The sequence below is a fragment of the Aedes aegypti genome, chromosome 3 (assembly GCF_002204515.2).
Source record: "Aedes aegypti strain LVP_AGWG chromosome 3, AaegL5.0 Primary Assembly, whole genome shotgun sequence".
NCBI lineage: Eukaryota > Metazoa > Arthropoda > Insecta > Diptera > Culicidae > Aedes > Aedes aegypti.
Genome location: NC_035109.1, coordinates 58,846,784 through 58,868,979, shown reverse-complemented (window position 1 = coordinate 58,868,979; position 22,196 = coordinate 58,846,784). Strand labels below are relative to the sequence as shown.

General features: G+C 37.4%; 1 protein-coding gene across 1 annotated transcript in view; it reads right to left on the bottom strand.

The window, feature by feature from the left end:
* The window catches only part of LOC5566575 (dipeptidase 1), a 177,492-nt gene that overhangs the window by 42,221 nt on the left and 113,075 nt on the right, over nucleotides 1-22,196 (bottom strand). The window contains exons 4-5 of the mRNA XM_021850354.1: nucleotides 8,478-8,610; nucleotides 8,002-8,399 (exon numbers count right to left, since the gene is read on the bottom strand). Coding sequence (XP_021706046.1) covers nucleotides 8,002-8,399; nucleotides 8,478-8,610 — 531 coding nt within the window. The remainder of the gene's footprint in view (nucleotides 1-8,001; nucleotides 8,400-8,477; nucleotides 8,611-22,196) is intronic.

Here is a 22,196-nt window from a genome sequence, read left to right as displayed (position 1 = left end):
ATGGCTTAGAATCATTTCAAGATGCTCACTGTATCATCAGAACGTATTAATTTTGACAAAAAATCAAATTTTGAAAATCTTATTTGAAAGTTGATCTAAGAAAAACTTTTTTAATAAAAATTTCTCCATCATGAAACCTTGTCCTAAACATCTGTTTACTATCAAGATTGTATGGTGAAAATTGAAAAAATATTTAATTTGGAGTTTTTGTGTAATTTAAAATTCAAGTTCTATTTTTGATTTTTCTATGAAAATAAATAGAATATTTTTTCAGTGTATGTTTTTTTTTCTTATAGCCCAACGGTTCACTACAACTTCTTAATAGAACATTTTTCTCTAAAATCAACAGTTTCGGAGTTAGAATTTTTCAAATAAGTTGCATGCAAAAATTTAAAGGCCATTTTCAAAAGTTACACTTGAGTAAAAATGATCAAACTTCCTATGGAAAACGCTTATTCTACCATACCAAAAACATGTGCAAAATTTAATGAACTATTAATTGTTCAAACAGCATTAATTGTTCAAACAGCATAATGTTCAAACTAACCTGAACATAAATTCCAGTTATAGCTACTGCCATTTTCATAGAGAATCGCCATTTTTTGAAAGTTTGCCGTTCTTCAGAATTATACCGACAGAAACATTTTTGGCGCGAAGGCTGCTAATATTGAACATCAGAAAATTTCCCTTCTTTTAAACTAAGGTTATCCAATTGGTTAATTGGAAGCTCACGTGGCACTTCTCACTACAGTAGTTTGAAAACGTGTATCTTTTAAAGTAGCCTATTTTGGGTTCATGAATTTTCTAAATCATTCCATCTAGGCATTTTGCCTACAGCACTGATAGGCTGAATATCAATGGCTACGCTGATTGCGATTAGCTCTGCTTGGCTACTGTAGCTTGAATTTCATGACCTTGATCTTCATGACCATCAAAAGTAGAAGAATGTTTCAATCCTAAAAACCCTCGACCGGCGGTATTGGAACCTGCGATACTTTGCTGGGGTCTTGCTGAATAGCTGCTCGTTAATCGCTTTGAATATTGGGGTTCCGTTAAAGTTTATTTTAGTGCATTCCGGGAAGTGGCATTCGGGGAAATGGGTTTCCGGGAAATGATTTCCAGGAAACGGCATTCCGGGAAATGGTTTTCCGGGAAATGTCATAGAATCCCAACTCATACGTTCTTTGCATTTTATTCGTTCTATTTCTGCAACATAAATCTCAAATATTTATGAACATCATATAGCACAAGAATGCATTTTCATTTCATCCCTCTTCAGTTTATCACGCCATAAAATTTTGGCGTGATACAATCGGGAAATTGCTGTTATTTAATTAAGATTGTATCTACATAATGACAATCAATTCTTCAATATTCAATAGAAGTGACTGAACTTCAATCAATATTTAATAAAATATGATGGGACAAGGCTAAATTAGTCGAGCGTAATATCACCGCAAAGACTTGGTTCTTTACGAAATTTTGCACATAAATTTTACAGAAAACTTAGGCAAAATTCTCATCAAATCATTAGCAGAATTTTTCAAAATCTTCAGAATCAATTTTTTACAAAATTCAGGGCAGTGTTTCCACACAATCTTTGGGTGGATTTCTGATCAAATTCTCAACAGGATTCATATACATTTCTGGGCGAATATTTCGCAGATTCCATTACAGCATTTTAGAATTGATGTTCTCAGGGTATGAACTGCTTAGGATTTTTGCCAAATGTCTGGTTGGATTCTTACCCATTCCTAAGCATGATACTTAAATAATGATGAGCGAAATGGTGACAAAATTCTTTGTAGGATTTTTAGAACATCTTTAACACGATTTTGAAATAAAATTAAGTTCATAATTTATAACAATTCCTGAACTAAATACTGACATAATGTTGAACACAACTCCTTCACAAGATCATTATAAAATACTAAGTGAAATTCTAACCGAATCCTTAGTATGATGCTAAAAAACAATTATCTTCTATTTTTCCAACAGAATTATTATTTAAAAAAGTGTTAGAACGGTTTTGGCCCGCGGTTCAAAAAGGTTGGGAAGGCTTGCTTTAGCCGTCTGTTCTGTGAAAGAAAACACAATAAAATGTTTATGTGCGAATTGCGTGGGCAAACATAAGTCCAGCTTGTGGTATGGTGGTAGGTCATTTGGCATGAATTCGTTTGGCATAAAGTCTGAAACCAATGATTTCTTAACGTGACATTTTTATGTTTATTTTGAATCTTACTGACGGCATTGAGCATGTTTTACAATAAATTGGTACAAAAGAAAGTGATGCTTTATTCAACAATCCCATGCTACTAAACAAACTTATTATTTACCGATAGTAGAGAAAACATTGCAAATAGTATAATATGATTTACTCATAGATCGCCCTTCTTTCTTACATAAAATATCCCTTTGAGTTGCGCTATCAGAATAAATTTTGGCGCTGATGCTTCTGATATTTTTATCTCAAACTTCCCCTTCACCCCTATTGTTTCATCCATTAGTTTTGTCTTTTTTAACACAGACTGTTCTTCATAGTTGAATTGTTATAAGACAATTTTTTGTAAAGCCTTTTTTATATTTTGCTGTTAATTTAATATATTTAAACCTTGCTGTTTGAATGATCGTTGCATTGAATTTTGAAAATATTTCAACAAACATCTATTTTTTAGAGAAACTTAAAAGTATCTCTATAGAGAAACTTAAAAAAAGGTTGGAGTACCTTGAACCTTTTCATTCCGCCCTTAATGCTTGTCTTCTTCGGTTTCAGTTACTCGTATCCACTATCCACTAGCAGTGTCAGTGTCTTCAGTGTCACTGCTAGTGGATAGTGGATACGAGTAACTGACACCAGTGTTGTTCAGACTCATTTCCCCGAAAATAACATTTTCCGAACTACGAAGCCACGAACTACTACAACCATGCTCTATCCTCCTAAGATAGAAAAGCAGATGGTTAAGCTTGAGTACTGCACACAATATTGATCAATTTTGATCCCAGAGAGCCACAATTCACAATTCACAATTCGGTGAAATGAAATGAATGAGTGAGTGAGTGCGAATCATTTCACCGAAACTTGAATTGCGGCCCACCGAGATCGAAACTGTCGGATCCCATGTGCAACACTCAAGTCCAACCACCTCCCCCTTCATCTCAGGAATACAACGCACAGTTATAACAGTTCATGGCTTCACAATTCGAATTTCGGGGAAATGAGTCTGGTCAACACTGACTGACACTGAAGAAGACTGCAAGTGGTAGTCGAAATACGCGTATCTGTCAAAAACAAGCATTAAGGGGCGGAATTAAAAGGTACAAAGTACTTCAATCTACTTTTAAGTTTCTCTGTTGAGATTCTGCTCGGAGGATTCGAATACATTTAAAAAAGGATTTTTTTTTTGCAAAAACTGAATCTTGTTATAAATATGTTCGAAAAAAAAATTATTTCTATTACAAATTTTCCCTTCTCTAGAAAAAAAGCTGGATCTTTTGATTACAGCTCCAAAAGTAAAATTTTATCGTTCGAAAATTTTGTCAGATTTATTTATTTTTAAAAATGTGTTATTCATTCAATTTATGCTAACTGAAAATTGTTTGACGTAAAAAGTTATAGTGACGACTTCCTTCGGAAGGGAAGTAAAGCCGTTGGTCCCGAGATGAACTAGCCCAGGGCTAAAAATCTCGTTAATAAAGTCAAATCAATCAACCAATTTAAACATTTTAAACAAACACATCTGCTTTCATATGTAGGCTTTTTTAAAATAATAAGTCTTTGCTTCCAAGCATTGCATTCACTATTTAACATACAAATTTTCCTTTCTTTGGGCTTCGTGGCCTTGCGGATAGCAGTCAGTCGTCTAGGCGCATTGTGCCACGGTGTGTGGGTTCGATTCCCGTTCCAGTCGGTGAAAACTTTTCGTCAAACGAAACATTCAGCGCTGGGCTACTGGGTGTTTCGTGTTGTCCGTTGCCTAATGTTAGTGATCGTGTTCAGTCTGTGCAGCCTTTGTGCTGAAGACGGTGTAAATTGTCTTTTTGTGTTTTTTTTTACCAAGCTTGTCTTCATCAAGTCTTATGTACTTTTATCAAGTAATATTTTTAATAATCACAGATAACCTGTTCGTAGTTGACAACCATCAGTCGTAGACAACAGACGTGTGCAAAACTTCTCTGCTCGATTTCAAAGTGCTTTGTGCTATGGCGAATGTACGCAAAAATACACTCGTTGTTGACTTCAGCGTTCTCCCTGTGCGACCGGAGGCGGCGACAATACAAAAGTTCTTGTATGAAAATATCGAACTGCAGCTGAAGGACGTTGCATCCATCCAGTTGCATAGCATTCGAAACTGCGTGTTTGTCGAATTGACTAGCGCAGAGTTGGCCTCGAAGTATCAGAATGGGAATAATTTGAAGCATGTCATCAATCACGAAGGGAGAGCTTTTAAAATCCCAGTTTACGTAGACGATGCTGCTGTGACTGTCAGGATTCACGATCTCTCTACGGACATCCCCCATACTGTGGTGAAAAAGCATATGGAGGACCGATATGGTTTTGTGCTTTGTTTTGTGAGAGCGATGGAAGCATTATTTCCCTGGTATCCCAAATGGAGTACGATTGCTGAGAATGCATCTTACTAAACCGATACCCTCGTTCATCGAGATAGAAAACCAACTGACGACTGTGACTTACGAAAATCAGGTTAAAAGTTGCCGTTACTGCCAAAAACCTGTACATCCAAAACGTAAGTGTACCGAGCTTCCCAAGGAAACAGCATTTCCTCACCAAAACGAGACTGTAACGGCAACACCAACATCTCTGTTCAACGAGAATGACTTCCCCGCACTTGCTTCGGTGGCAGTTTCAACCCCAAACCAGTCATCGCAAACAATAGTACCTACTGCATCTATCCAACATGAATCGAATCAAACGAAAAACAACAACGCTGATGCCGACTACGAGAAAGCAGAGACAGCCAACAACGAAGACGAAACGACCAGCAGTTCATGTGAGGAAACCGAAACAAACAAACGTCGATTGTCAACTCGCCGGCAAAATGATACGAAGAAGATGTGTATTCCTCAGGGTTGCCAGAACGAGGGCGAAACCGTTTGTACCGGTGTGAGAACTCGTTCACATGTTGTTAATTTTTCATCTAAATTGAAAGATCGTTCAGCATCCAAATAAATTTGCGATTGTAGTTATGTTTATTATATAAGTCATTATGTAATTAACAAAAAACAACGGCTCCGTAATGCCTTCAGGGCGGATGAGCCTCTTAAATAAACAAATAATTAAAAAAAAAAAAACCTGTTCGTGAATTTTCCAGTCATACACAAACCTGCTTTCAACCAAATGGTTTTTCGTGAAAATTTAATGTTACAACAATTCTTGACAACCACTGTTTAATTAAAGCTTTTCTACTCAGGATTAGTTCTTTTTTATTTGTTTTGAACTTGATCGTTTTTAATATTTTTTTACTTTGAAAGGTTTAAGTGACGATGCATCGAAGATGGACCTTGAATTTACCAGAGCACAAATCTAGAAAACCATTAAGCCCGAACGATTGTCTGCTTCCCTAGATTTATGCTCTAGAAAATTCGAGGTTTGGCTTCGATGCATCTTCTTAGAACATTATAAAACATTACGATGCTAATACAATCTTAATTGCGTTTGTTGCATTCATTTGTCTTTTTATGTGCTCTAGTCAGTTGTGAATTAGTCAGAAATTTTTACTAGGTCCCAATCTTGGTGAAGAGCTTCGAAAACTTTGATATTCAAGGAAAAACACAACAATTATTGTGTCAATTTTCAAATGTACAGAAGAAATCACAAATTGTTTTTGACATATTGTGTTTCAATCTGCTAATTTTAAAACACTCATTATGCCAAACGGCCATTATGCCAAACGACCATTATGTAAACGACTTTATGCAAAACTGGGTACAATCATTTGGTACAGACCTTCAAGCAAACGAACTGTGAAAGCTCGCACCAGGCAGATGAAAGGACCCCTAAAAAACGGTAATCGAACGGTTTTTTGTCGATACAGACAGATTTACTTATGCCAATGTCGCATTATTTCAATTTTAACTTTTCACCAAAGAAAATTCCCGAAATATAGTTTTGATTGCATATATTTTACTGATTTGAATTCAAATTATTGATAGAATGAAAATTACCTTGACTTCCCTTGGTATAGAGTACCATCGTACCTGCCACACAATATACGAATGTGAAAATGGCAACTTTTTTAAAAGAAAGCTGTGGTAGTGCTCATAAGAACACTAAGCTGAGAAACAGGCTTATTCCCATTGAGGACGTAATGTCATGCAGAGGAAGGCCTGTCAAAAATAAAATTACACTTCAGGTCATATTGACTCAGATTTGACATTGTAATTCAGTGGGCTTTTTCCAGCCAAAGCATCAAATAATCAAGGAAGCTATCATTTTTCGGTGGCCACGACCACGTGCTGCAAATTCAAAAAATATAGCTAATTTGCAATATTCATGGAACCCAGCAGTGTGACATTACAAAATTTGCAAAATATTATAAAAAAAACACCTTAGGTATTCTAGTCAGGCTTGTTTTGGGAACTCGATGACCGTACAATAGGTTACGGGGTTTCCAGAGGTCCCGGTTCTGAGGTAAATTTACACTTTCCATGGAAGTCAGCCCTGCGACACATACAAATTTGCAGACTTTTATGGAAAACCCACCTGAGGTAATTCTAGTAGTCCATGTGATAAGTTCCAGTGGTTCCCGAGGTTCCGGTCATGTGGTCAATTTACACTTAAGTGCACTTTCCATAGAACTCAGCCATGCAACACATTAAAATTTACAGAATTTTGTGAAAGGAAATCACCTGATGTAATTTCAGCAGTCTTGAGCCATGTTGGAACCTCGGTGATCATGCAATAGGCTCTTGAGGTTCCGACAATATGACCAATTTTCAACTTTTGTAAAACCCAGCCATGCAACAAATTAAAATTTGTAGAATTTCGTGAAAAAATCACTTTTGGTAATCTTAACAGTTCTAGGCCATGTTTTGGCCACTCGATGATCATATCATGGTCTCGAAGTTCCAGAGGTGTCGGTAATGTGACCAATCAGCAATATCCGTAGATCCCAGCCAATAGCATATCAAAATTTGTAGAATTTTATGAAAAATAATCTGAGGCATTCTAAGCAGTCCTGGACTATGTAGTATAACAGGTTCCGGAGGTTTTAGAGGTCCAGTAACGCTGGTAATATGGGCAATTTTCAGTTTCTGTAAAACCTCACCATGGGGCATATTAAACTTTGTAATATTTCATTACAAATAAGTAATTTTAACAGTCTTGAGACATGTTGGAACCTCGGTGGCCATCTTCTTCTTTCTGGCATTACGTCCCCACTGGGACAGAGCCTGCTTCTCAGCTTAGTGTTCTTATGAGCACTTCCACAGTTATTAACTGAGAGCTTACTGTGCCATGACCATTTTTTGCATGCGAATATCGTGTGGCAGGTACGAAGATACTCTATGCCCTGGGAAGTCGAGAAAATTTCCAACCCGAAAAGATCCTCGACCGGTGGGATTCGAACCCACGACCCTCAGCTTGGTCTTGCTTAATAGCTGCGCGTTTACTGCTACGGCTATCTGGGCCCCTGCCTCGGTGGCCATGTTATAGGTTACAGAGATTCCAGAGGTCCATGTAATGCGGCCAATTTTAAATTTTCGTAAAACCCAGAAACGCGACTGTCAAAATTTGATATGATAGCAATGAAGAATTTATCGCTCCGTCATCGTAATCATCAAAACTTCAACAGCAGTTCAAAACTGCAATTTATTCTACTAAAATGTGTTCATTGTGTTTGCATTGGATAACATAAAACAGTAAACACATTTTCATGTGAACTTTCATGATTTTGAACGAAAAAACTGCTTTTGAAAATGACGGATCCTGCCCCCTTAAAAACATAATGTAGACAATGTGTTTTGCCTATCCACGATACTCACCAGTCGCTTCAGCACATGGTCCGGCACATTCCGGGAGCTATTGCAGATAGCATGGGCCGACGAATGGGAAAAGATGACAGGTGCCTTCGAGGTGGCCAGGGCGTCCAACATCGTCGGCACTGATACGTGGGACAGATCGACGATCATCCCGAGTCGGTTCATCTCAGTGACCACCAAAGTGCCGAAGTGCGACAGGCCCCCAATATGAGGAACCTGACCTGGTTCATCAACTTTGCAGCAATCGGCCCACGGAGTGTTGCAGGTGTGCGTCAGAGTGAGATAGCGAGCACCCAACTGGTAGAAGGTCCTCAGCACCCCCAAACTGGTCCCTATCGAGTGGCCGCCTTCGATGCCGATAAGACTGGCCAACTTTCCGGACCGATGACTCTCCTCGATGCCTGTGGGGGAAACAGATTTGTTTGATGTTGGTGCGTCCGGACAAAGAAGAAATTTAATTAAATTTTCGGAAAACTCACCGTCTGCTGTCGTCACCAGAGCCATGTGCTGCGGGTAGAGATTCACTAATCTGCGTATTAAGTCTATCTGTTCTAATGTTAATTGCACCGCATCTAGATGCTGCGAGGAGCAAGGCGCATATGCTGACCAAAACTGAAATGGGAAAGATAGAAGCAGACAGAGTCATTATGAAGTTGCGTAACGAGGACAAGCAATCCGGCGAATGGTGCTTTGAAATCACGAACGGCTCGTAAATACTGTATTGCACCTTTGGCTCCTTGCTGGAGGAATGAACGAACGAACGGAACGAAGAGACCCCCACTGGATATAAAAGAGATGATGATGGTGTGATTTACGCGCCATCAGTTGGACGCTTGATGTTTTGTTCCACGGGGCATTATCCTCCTAGACGCCGGGTCAGATATAAACATCAAGTCTGATGGCACAGACAAACAGATGTAACACTGACAAAATTCTCATTGACCACGCTTCAAACGATTATTTCAGAATTTATTGCATAGCTCACAACCAGAAGCGCTCGCTTCGCTTTCCTCCATGTTTGACGTTTCACACTAGTGTCTTCTACAGGCCTTCAAAGGGAATCCTTCTAAATGTTACGTCTGTTTGTCTGTGTCTCTGGTGTAGATACCACGAGGACAAACGACAATAACGTGGCTGGTCGGCCCGCAGCAAGGAAGATGTTACTCGAGCTGTACCATAAAACAAATAAAGTGGCAATAACAAAGTGATTCGCTGCATCGTCGCACACATCTCGATTGTTAGCTGGTGCGTTGTCAGAACGAAGCCGTGGAGAAGGTGCACGAAAAGTGTCATTGGGGCCCAACTTCTCGTTTATCGATATCCACCTGTATCGTAACGATTTACAAGAATCAAAACAGAGAGATAGATTTCTCAAGCGGAATATATTAAGAATTACTATACAAGATTTTTCATGGAAATATCAGGATATTCAAACATGGGCGTAGCCAGGATTCCCATCAGAAGATTTTACCTCAATGCCATTTCCCCGAATCCCCCGACTACCATTAACCCGAATGTACAAAACTTCCAAGAGCAGAGAATTCCATCATCCCGAATGATATTTTCCCGAATTAAGAATTATCGTGACATTATGTTAATGATGACATTTCCTCATGATATTGGAATTTGGGGTAATGGGGTAGAATCGATTTTTCGTAGTTTTCATGTTTTTTTTCTAAAGCTGAGATAAAAAGCTTTCAACGTTAAGATAATGCTGCAGGCTTTGTTTTTCGTTTTCATACAAATATTTGAGAAAATTTTAAATAAACTGCTTTATTTCGAGTTTTGTTTGAAAAGTTTCATTCATAAATGTCAGGATTATTTGCTTGAAAAATTCACGAATGTACGCTTGAAAGAATTCTAAAAAAAAATCACTGCAGCAATAGTTGTTATCACTTTGTACAAGTTCTACGAAAAAAACTTTGAAAACAAATTCTATCATTCAAACTGAATTCCGGTGGCATCTTTGGACGGGTTTCTTCTTCCTGACAGAAGAATATCTTGAGCAAGTTCTACAAAAACTCCTCGAAAATTTCTGGAGATACTTTTGGAGTTACCTCTAAGAGTATTCTGGTAAAATTTTCCGGTTGATTACGGGTAACAAGTTTTTGTTCAACTAAGATCTTTAAAAAAAAAATTAAAAGATAAACTGGATGAGCTTTCAGCGACCTCTAGGAGCGACACTACAGAAAAGTGACACATTATGCATTAAGGGTCAAAAATGACCCATGGCTTTGAGACGCTCTCCAAAATCCATTATGAACCGATTTTTGTTCTTTTAGCTTTATATGAACGATATGGAACTCCAGAATGAAACCTTGGAAATTGTTTATGTGTATGCCCATTCTGGGCGCAAGGGCACAAGGGCACAAGGAACCTGTTTCAGAAGGAACTGGCAGTTCTCATACATGTATATAACGACGGTTCAAATTTCATGGTTTTCATTCCGGTTTACAAGAGGATTTCCGATTTGGAGAACCAACATTTAGATTTGTCCGGTTTTTCGGAGTATCCCGGAACCGGTTCCACTAGGGTGTGAATTGGACATTTTCAGACCATCATATAGTTCCATCATGCGACGGCTCAAAATACACGATTTTTCATCCAGATATAAATGGACACCATGCCATATATTTGGCGTAACGCCCCTATCGGAACAGGGCCTGCTTCTCAGCTTAGTGTTCTTATGAACACTTCCACAGTTATTAACGGAGAGGTTTGCCATTTGACTATTTTTGCCTATGTAAGGACTGTTCATTATATAAAAGTGGACACTTTGTTTGTGCTATATCTTTTTTATTAATTGATGAAATCGTAATCGGTTTTCTGTACATCGTTCAACTATTATTCTACAATGCTATGAAAATATTAGATCTTTGAATATGCTTTTGGCTGAAGAGCTAAATACTTTTTCCAAAAACTCCTAAGAAAAGCTGTTCGTCAAAGTTTTACATTACTTTTCGCAAACCAAAAATTCTCATTTTTATGAACAATTTGTATGTTTGCACTATTTTACCAAAGGTTTAGCTTCAAAAAAAAAATCAATTTTATTCCACCATTCTCTGACATTAGGTAATTTTAGTGATTTACCCATTTATGGCCAAATTTGCATCCTTTCACTCCCAGCAAAAGAGAAAAGTAAAAAGCGTGTTCAAAACTAGTTTGGATTACTGAAGAAACTATATTTGTATAAACGAGAGCAAAATCGTGAGTTTAAACCACAGTCTTAAGTATAAATTTCACTCTTTATGGTAGTTTTACTAAAAAGTCTCATACTTTTATAATCGTGTACGCATATTTATCGATCTACAGCAAATTTTTAACGATTTTTTCCGAATTTTTCAATTGGTAATGTCAGAATAACATATTATGTGAATAATAATTGGAAAATATAATCGATTTAATTACAGCAGTGTTGCCAATCTTGATGATTGTCAATGCTCTTTGAAAGGACTTCTGAGAATTAAGCAATTGTGTTTCTATTGTGCTTTTAATGTAACGTGGGGACTATATAAGTAACTCTATGAAGGCGTAAGTTATTTATCATAATAGTTCTACATACACTCCCGTGCAAAAGTTTGGGTTCACCCCCTCAAAAACATACAAAAGTGATCTGTCCATATCTCTGTGATTACACGTCCAATTGAAACTCTCTAAGCCGCATTCGAAAGGCAAAGAGTTATTCTGACTTCGTATGTATCTTTCCAAAAACATTTTTTGAATTTTGTATACTAAATTTTTACTTAAACTTGTGACATTTTTCAAAAAACACACTGAAAAACCATATCTAATTTCCTCAGCATTAGGTCGACCAAAATTTTAAATCAAAGTGTCATTAGAATCGTAATCTTATATTCTTTGAGGAGAACCCACGAAATTTTGGCGAAAAAATCTGGAAAGTATTCAAAATCAATGAAACAGTCAGTCAAGTCATCGTGCAAAAGTTTGGGTTCACCTCTCATAATGATGCAAACGTGCAAAAGTTTGGGTTCACCTGAGCGCTCACACAACAATTTTGTCAATATCTCTGCCATTTTTCAACCGATTTTAATAGTTTAAAGCTTTTTTGAGCGCACATAATGGCGCGTACATGATTGGTTTGAGATTTCACAGATTTGAGTAAGTTCAGGTGAACCCAAACTTTTGCACGATGACTTGACTGACTGTTTCATTGATTTTGAATACTTTTCAGATTTTTCCGCCAAAATTTCGTAAGGTAACCTCAAAGAATATAAGATTACGATTCTAATGAAACCTTGTTTTAAAATTTTGGTCGATCCAATGCTGAGGAAATTAGGTTTGTTTTTACAGTGTGTTTTTTGAAAAATGTCATAACTTTAAGTAAAAATTTAGTATACAAAGTTCAAAGAATGTTTTTGGAAAAATATATACGAAGTCAGAATAACTCTTTGTCTTTCGTATGCGGCTTAGAGAGTTACAATTGGACGTGTAATCACAGAGATATGGACTGAACACTTTTGCATGTTTTTTAGGGGGTGAACCCAAACTTATGCACGGGAGTGTAAGCACTTCTGTCAGGACGAACTTTAAACCAAAAAATTTCACTCATATCAGTTGTTTTCAAATTTGAAATATTTATCTCTTAAAAATAATAGAGAAAAATTATTCAATTATATCTGTAAAATTGTTGCTCGAAAAATAACTTGATTTTTTTTATCAGGCTTCTGATTGATTTTGCTTTCGGAGAACAAGCCTTTTTTGAAAATAAAAAATATAAATTGTCGAATTTTCCAGCCAATTTCTAACAATCATTGATTTTGGTAACCTCCAAAAATCAATCGTTCTAATCGTTGTTCCATATTCGTGTGGAATATAATTATTTTGGAGATTTTTTTTTATCACAACATTGTACAATACTCGGACGATGTACAGAAAACCGATTGAAATTTCATTGATAAATTAAAAGGATACAGCATGCGTAAAGTGTCCACTTTATGAAATGAACAGTCCTTATATCTTTTGACAAGTACGATCACACTGTATGCCTGGGAAGTCGAGAACATTTTCAACCCGGAAAGATCCTCGACCGGTGGGATTCGAATCCATGCCCCTCCGTTTGGTCTAGCTGAAAAGCTTCGCGTTTACCACTGGGCCGCTCAAACATGAACTTATTATATTAGAGTATCATTTCCTTTACGGCCAAATTAGTAAAAAATATACTTATCTGACCAGTGGATTACAACAGAATTTGTTACTTTTGTTATTTGAACTTCTAACGGTATATTTTTATAACAACTGGTCATATAATGATATCATATGAGAGCAAAATTTTCTGTTACAATCTTGTTCTTGGACGAGGACTTTTCTAACCATTCCTCCAGGAATATTCCTACTGGGATTTATGCAGAGATGTCTTTAAGGCTTTCTCCAAGTTACAACACAACGATTGCTTCTAGGAATACTCCAGATATTTTTCAAGAATATTTTCTGGTAGTCTTTTCGAGATTCTTCTACGAATTATTCCTGAGAATTCCTTTGAGATTGCTCCAGAAATTCTCCTGGAGAAATTCAACTAGGGATTCTACAAGAAATAGCTTCATGAATTCCTATAGGGACTCCTCAAGAGTTTACTTTAGGAAATCTCTCAGGTATGCATCCAGGAAATCACTATATGAATTCTTATAAGAATTTGTTCAGGTTATCTTCCAGGGATTGTCCTTCAAATTTCTTCAGAGACTCGTTCTGGGCCTCCAAAAAACACTCCGGGGAATTCTACAAGAATTCCTCTAGAATTTCCCACGTAGATTTACCCATGAATTTCATCTGCGATTTTTTTAGAGATTCCTCTTTAAACTCCTTTCCTAAAGAAGTTTTTTGAAAAAAAAAAAATCGAATAACTTGACAAGCTCATGAAGAGATTCCTGGATCAATCCCTGAAAAAAACCTTTGAAAAAACACTTAAACGTAAATGCTTGCAGTGGACGATTTTTCCATTGAAAGAAGCACCAAACCATACAACGGACTAGCATGCGATCCTCAATTTCACAATCGTAACACGTTCCTGACGAAAAATTTTCCGAACTGAAGCGGGAATCGAGCCCGCACTCTTTGGTCGATGCGGCTAAATGCTTTGTAATTCTAGCAAAAAAAAAAAAAAAAAAAGCTAGAGTAACCCCTTGCGGCATCCCCGGTTGAATTCATGGAAAAATCTCTGAAGTAATTCTTGCAGCAGACTCTCGAGGGATGCCTGAGGAAATCTTTGGAGGAATTCATGAAAAAATCCCTGGCTACACCGTTTTTATTTAACGGCTTTCTTATAATAAAGACTGCGTAGGCGAAAACAATTTTTAACTAAAATATACAATTGATTGTCTACTAGCTTATCCCTCGACAATTTCTAGAGAAAATCCTTTATGAGATTTTTTTCTGAAATAATCCCTTGTAAAATTCTTGATGAAAAAGCTGAAAAATCTCTGCAGGAATCGCTGTAGAGGTTTTATCAGAGAAATCCTTGAAAGAGCCTCTGGAGAAACTCCTGTAGGAATTTCTGGAAAAATTTCTGGAGAATCCTTGGAGGTATCCCACGAAGAACCACTGTAGAGAATTTTCTGGTAGAATTTGTAGAAAAATCTCTGCAAGAAACCCCTGTAGAAACTTTTTTAGAGAAATCTCTAAAATAATTCTTAAAGAAATATCAGGAGAAATCTCAGGAGGATTTCATGAAGAGATTTTCCAAAATGAATTAAGGGGTCATGCACAAATAACGTCACGCTCCAAGAGGGGGGAGGGTTCTAGCAAAGCGTGACAAGCCTTACAAAATTTTCGGAGGACTCATACAAAAAGCTGACAAAGGGGGGGAGGGAGTTCAAAAAAGTTTAAATTTAGCGTGACATAAATTGTATACCATTCCTAATGTAGAGCACTTACTAGAGATTTTCCTAAAATAATCCCTGAAATAGTTCTTAGGATAATTTCTGAATAAATTCCTGCAGGAATTCATAGGAGAAACACTGAAGGAATTTCAAGAAGAACTATTGGAGGAATCCCGAAAGATTCGTTGGATACTCAGAACAAGTCCCTGCAGAAATTCCTGGGGAATCCCTGGAAGTTTATCTGGAAAAATCATTAAAAAAATTCATGTCGCGATTTTCCTTGTGGTATTTCTGGGGAAATTCCTTCAAGAAATTCTTGAGGAATTTGTGAGTAAGAATATATAAATACCTGCAGGAATTCCAGGTAAAATACCTGGAGCGATCTGGAGAGGAATCGCGGAAGCAATTTCCGGAATAATTCCTGGAGGAATCTTGATAGGACTATTTGGTATATCTTTGTATGTTTCCGTTGAAAAGTCCTCGGAGGAAATTCTTATGAAATCACTAGATCTTGAGTTATCCTTGAAAAAAAAAACTGTCCTGGTGTAACACCTGGAGAAATTCTTGGAAAAAATATTGAAGATATGAAAACCACTCTTTGTACTTCAACATACTCTAATAATCGCTCTATAAAATAAAAAAAGTAGAGCCTTGAAGAATCTCGGCGAGAATCCCTGATTTTCTAGAGGAATCTCTGAAGGAATTCCAGAAGAAATCACATTCTTTGTAAAAATTCCGAAGCTTTCCCGAAAGAATTCCTTAAACAGATCTTGGAGGATTTCTGAGAGGAATTCCTGGAAGAATTCCAGTAAAAAAAAAAAAAAATCTGAAGAAATCACTAGAGACATTCCTGCAAAAAATCCTTGTAAATATTGTTTGCAGGAATCCAAGTACGAATGCCTTATCGAATCTCTGGAGGAATTGCTACGATATTCATGGAGCCCTATCGGAGCCAGTTTAAAATGTATCATTAAGAACAATAGTTCTTCCTGGAGGAATCTCTAACAAAAGCCCTAGTGAAGAAATTGTTGTAAGGATTACGGTAGAGATTATCCCTAAAGGAATCGTCGAAATAATTCCTGGAGAATTCTTTGGAAGAGTCTCTAGAGATATTTAGAGGGGAGTTCTTGAAGGAATCTCTAGAGGTTTTCCTAAAAGCACGTCTGGTGCCTTATTTGAGCAGGTCTCAAAATTGCGATTGGTGTCAAAAGTTAAAATTTGCTAGCAAATGAATGTCGTTTTACTTATCCAAAACATGAATTATAACTTGTTGAATGATTCCGATTACTTAAATTACATTTTATTTTCTTTTTTGGTAATAACGGAAATGGAATTCAAGTAAGATAACTTTATGTTTGAGAGGCCCATACAGCCTTAGCGGTAAACATGAAGTTTCCAGCTATACCAAACTGAGGGGCATGAGTTCGAATCCCACCGGTCGAAAATCTTTCCGGGTTTGAAATTTTCTCGACTTCTCATAAGAACACTAACAAGTACCGAAAAGCTAAACATTACATATACTTTGCAATTGGATTAAATGGACAAATTGATGTGAAGTTTGGCAAAAAGTTACACGTCTTCTCAGTGAGAATCGAACTCACGACTCCCTGATCTCTAGTTAGGGCGCGTTACCCCTACGCTATGAGAGGACTCATGGACGTAGAAGTTAACCTGAATTTGATTTCAACTCAATAATCACGTGGTCCTTTTTCGCAAAGTGCACCTCTTTCGGAAGCGCATTATTTTTAGCTAGAGATCAGGGAGTCGTGAGATCGATTCTCACTGAGAAGACGTGTAACTTTTTCACAAAACTTCACATCAATTTGTCCATTTAATCAAATTGCAAAATATGTGTAATGTTTAGCTTTTCGGTAGTTGTTAAACTTCCACTCGGCTGGTTAGTCGTACACCACGATTCATAATTAAAATTAAGAACACTAAGCTAAGCTCACTTCTAATAGGGGCGTAACGCCAGGTTTATGACATGGTGTCCATGGCGGTTCTGGGTCATTTGGCCGAATGTCATTTGGCCGAATGCCTTTTGACTGAACGCCATTTGGCCGAAAGGGTCATTTGGCCGAATGCCGTTTGGCCGAAATTGAAAAAACATAGTGAACTACAGTTAGCATGCATTTGAAACGAACTTCAAAACTGAATTTCAAAGAACATTTTATGCTTAGAGATGTATAAATCATCTCTTTAGTATTAGTTCAAGAAAGTGATTTTCGATAGCGAACGATATCGATTCATTTTGAATCGTTGCCGATCGCCATCGCTGGCCAAATTTTTATAAAGAAGTTGTAACTCTTGTTGATCGGGATGCACTATTAGCAATTCAATCAAATTCTGACGCATTCTCACCCTACTCTTGATATTTCAACCAACAACACAACAGAAATATCACTTAAGTTCACTACCCAAATATTCATCCTTCCCACAGTTAATTCATCAGCTGCATCCATAAAAATCTCACCCACAGCGTAACGTTGTGCTTCGATTCCATTTCCGCCGATCTTATTTCAGCACCCAGAAGTAAATATTTTTACGACATCCCATTGCCACCTTCCATTGCCATCATGTCCGCCACTAAATCTTGTTTTTCTACCATTATCTTTTACGCTCTACGTCCATCTCCCCGCAAAAAAGCTCAAACCCGAAAAAATACACTCAGAAATTCACTGAGTGCCAAAGAATGTTTCTCCATGTCCTCTCCCCCTCCCTCCACCCCGTAAAACGGTCGTCTTCTGTGAAAGTACTTAAACGGTATGCTTTCAATTCCTCCCCAAAATTTCGTTTCACAGTTATGAAGAGCCTTTTTCTCCACTCTCTAGAATCTTCTTGCCTCAAGTGCTGAGTTGCAGCAGCTTACTAGCAGGACCATTTCCGGTCCCACCCGGTCTGGAAAGCGTAAGTCGAAATAAAAAGTGAAAATGGACGCCCCGCACTGGCTGGGGTGCTTCAAGTTGGTAGGTGCCTACAGTAAGGTGGCCCATTTTTATTTGAGAAAAATCGACTTGTTACAATCTTATGTTACACTCCCCAAATTGGTTCATTTGGACCCCCAGAAGCTACTGTGAAAAATTTGAACGAAACCCGTCAACTCACACTCCTTGATGCCTGTCGACACTAACCGCTCGGCCACGAAGTCCACAATTCATACAAATGCTCGTTTAGATATGGAGGGTCTTTGTCTGATTACGCTCAAATTTTCACAGTCCTAATTGGTCCACCCTAATCTACAGAGTCCGACCGCTACCGAAGACAAAAAATGAGACCCGACGAGCGCTCATCATTCGACGCTAAATCATATCTCTTTATTTGTCCTCCTCTTCGAAGTAGGTGGTTTCCCCGTGCCGTTCGTAGCAAAAATAATACGAGACGGACCCAAAGCGGTGATGAAGCCGTCTCTTAAATGAGAAGAAACGCAATTGAGTGACGGTTAACGAGGGTATACTTTTATCGCGACCAAAGTGCTTCTCAAAAGATGGGAAATTTTTTTTGTAAAAAGTAAGAACTAAGACCCTCCGGTCCATGCCTATGAGATGTTCAGCTCGAGGTTCAGTGCACCTTAGAGGGTTTTTTGCTTGTACTGATTGTCTTTCTTTATTGAAGATGGACGTTGCAATCCAATACATGTTCATTCATATGTGGTCATATTGTTAATGCGAGAAAACGATTCTCAAATTTATCAGTACATTTATTAAAATACATGAGTGGTGAAAAGGTGTTAAAAATGGTTGATTCTTGAATGCCGTAATTATTGGGCGTTCTATTAACAAAACAATAGGAAGGGACAAATCTCTGAACTCACAACTTCCATCCTAAAAAGTAACTTTCCAAACTGTCACTAAAATGGCAAAAATGGAAGAAAACATTTTTCTCCGGAATGCGCGCTTCCTTCGAATTATTAATGTTGATAATTGCATCTAAATGAGCAATCATCATCGATGCTTTAAACCAATTTTCCGAACATCAAATCGAAGCAGTCTCTAGCTTGTGAGGAAGCAAAGAGTGCCGCCTATCGTGGTCAGTTGTTCCGTATTTGGGGGATTTAAGCAGGAGATCTTGAGCTCCATTTGGGTAATCAAGGTTTCCTTCCAAATCCCTAAGAAAGGAGACTGTCGCGTTTTGCTGGAAACTCTAAAAGACCGCGAATTTCTTCTCAAACATCTTGAAGAGAAGAAGCACATTTTTGTTACTTATGATGACAGAACTGAACGTTTGTTCACGGTTGTCTTGAAAGTTCACAAGTGACTATAAGTCAGCTTAAGAGAATAAAATGAAAAATAAATTATTCACTTGGATTTTACCCAGTCCAAGTAATCATTATGGAAAAATGCACCATATCTGGCAGTCTTTGGAGAGGGCTTTCTCAAGAATATTATTTCGTTCACTTTAACAAAAGTGATCTAAATAATATCCAAGCTCTAGAAAAAGCACTAATGTTTGATGTCCGTGTGACATGAGAATAATACCAGAAACCTGGAGGAAATTTTCAGAACCCCACTCAGTTCCATCGGTATCGAAAGCGGGTCATGGTACAAAACATTGCCGCATGGATGCTAAATGCATGGTATGCGGAGGTTCTTCTCACGTCAAGGGTGCCCTGTGAAGGAATATACAAAAAAGTTGGTATGCGCTTATTACGGGGGCAACCATAAGTCTAACTATTGGGATTGCCCTTCAGGCAAACGAGTCGTTGAGGCTCGTATCAGACAGATTAACGGTAACGTTTTTAGTTCCCGGATTTCTCCAGATAGCTTGCTTAAGAATCATACCCATCAGGCAAATTATAAGCATGCTCATTCACAAGCTAATTTTCTTCCGTTAGGTAACCGTTCGAATCTTTTCAAATTGAAAGGAAGTACCCGATATAATTCATATGCCAACTTCAGTTCAAAGGCAATTTCAGTTCTTTCCATTTTCTTCCTACGGGTAACAGATTGAAAAGTTCCAAATCAAATGGAAATACCTCTGCTTATGCCGTCGCAGGTAACTTTTATTCCGACTTTCTTCAATTTGAATTTTTTTTAACTGAACAATTGAAATAAATTAATATCGCAATATTTAAAACCACTAGGGCTGATGCTGTCGAAGTTGGTGTAGAATTTTCTTAAAAAATTTTATTGGATTATGTTTTTCTTATGGATGATCAAAGTGTAACATTTGCTGAGCAGATACGAGAGGACCCAAACGAGATTTTGAAAACATGTTCCTTAAAGCTTAAAAGCATTGCTAGCGTAGTTTTTAGAGTACCTTAGGAAACCAAAGAAAGTAAATTCAAGTTCATTGAAAAAAATCATTACTTTAAAAGTAATGCGGGGCAAAGATTCATACCTTACATCCAACAGAACATTTCAGTTGTATCAACAGTATTTCAGCTACAGCTTGTTGTGCTATACACGCAACGACCCAAAACATCCTTCCAGCATCTATCACCCAAGCAATAAATACAACACAGAATGTTTTGTCACAAATTGACTAGGTCAGGTCAGCATGGGTGCGATGGCCAACATGCGTAAGCAATTTGCATCAAGGCACTCGAGTGCGCTACATGTTATGCTGACTGCATGTTTACTCGTTGGTGGTCGTCCGTTTGGACGATGCGCTAGGCTCATATTTCAACCCAAATTGTTATTGCCAAATATTGTCACCGCCGACCCAGGCATCTTTGCCATTAGCATAAGATTGTATGATTGTATTATTTGTGTTAATGTATTACAGAAAGCCACTAAATAAAAGGAGCTGATGTTCCAATGAAAGAACAGTCTTGTTCTGACTCTGAATCTATGCGTTTCAATGCACCTCAGGTGTATACCGAAACATCCCTCTAGCAACCTGGTAATCAGGTACTGCTAACTATTTAGGAATAGACTAGATCAGTAACATATCGATGTGCAATACATAGTCCACGGACGGGCTATGAAATGGCGACCATGAGTTAATCCGAACCAGTAATCGTCGGAAAAAGTCAAGTGAGAATAATTGTGAATAATCCAGACCCGTGCAAGTTAGTGAAACACCACGAAGAATGGGCTCCGAGGAATCAAAAGCCCAAGTGAATCATAACGGTGATAGTCACATCGAAATTGTGAACAACCAGTTAGAGCACACGACAACACTGAACTCCATAACAACCTGGTTGTGGTTCATATCGGCTGGTGTAACAATTCAGCTTGTTTTAAGTTTGTGGGGAGAAATCCAAAGGCGAATGACTAGGCGCGAAAAATTTAGCATTGCCGGCAAACGATTTTATTTTTACCGTAGTACCATTAAATTTATTAAAAACTATAGCTAATAAAATATTAAAAACTTTAAAAATTATAATTTATAAAGAACCAATCTTTATAAATAACCCGGAAGAAATTCAAACATTACTAAGCAATCATCATAATACACCAGTTGGAGGACATGTAGGTCAATTCAGACTGTACCTAAGACTCCGAGAAAAATATAGATGGCGCGATATGAAAAGGTCTATTGCCCAATTCGTCCAGGCCTGCGAATTGTGCAAAAGAAATAAGATTATCAAGCATACGAAAGAACCAACGGTCATAACCACAACACCATCAAAAGCTTTCGAAGTAATATCAATAGACACAGTTGGTCCTTTACCCAAATCTAATAAAAATAACCGGTACTGCATTACGATTCAATGTGACCTTACAAAATATATATCCATAATTCCGATCCCTAATAAAGAAGCAAACACCAAAGCTAGAGCATTAGTCGAAAATTTTATTCTGACTTTTGGCAATTTTCTCGAACTACGATCTGATCAAGGTACTGAATATAACAATGAAGTACTTGAACAGATTAGTAAGTTACTCCAAATTAAGCAAACCTTTTCAACACCATATCACCCTCAATCTATTGGTTCATTGGAGAGAAATCACAGATGCCTTAATGAGTATCTGCGATCGTTCACCAATGAGCATCAGTCTGATTGGGATGATTGGATCAAATATTATGAATTCTCATACAACACAACCCCGCACACAGATCATAATTTTACCCCATTTGAGTTGATATTTGGCAGAAAGGCTTCTCTCCCGCAAGACGTATTAGAAAATAGTAATGAACCCATTTATAACTTTGAATCATTCAGTAATGAATTAAAGTTTAAACTTGAAAAGTCACATGAAATAGTAAAACAAAAATTATTGGAGCATAAATACCGAAGAAAAAAAGAGTTTGATAATAACATAAATCCCATACATGATTTTCTTTAAAAATGAAAATAGAAGAAAACTAGATTCATTTTATCTTGGACCTTATAAAATAATAAAAATCAGTGAACCAAATTGCGAAATAGAACACATAATTTCAGGAAAATCAGTAAATGTACACAAAAATAGAATAATT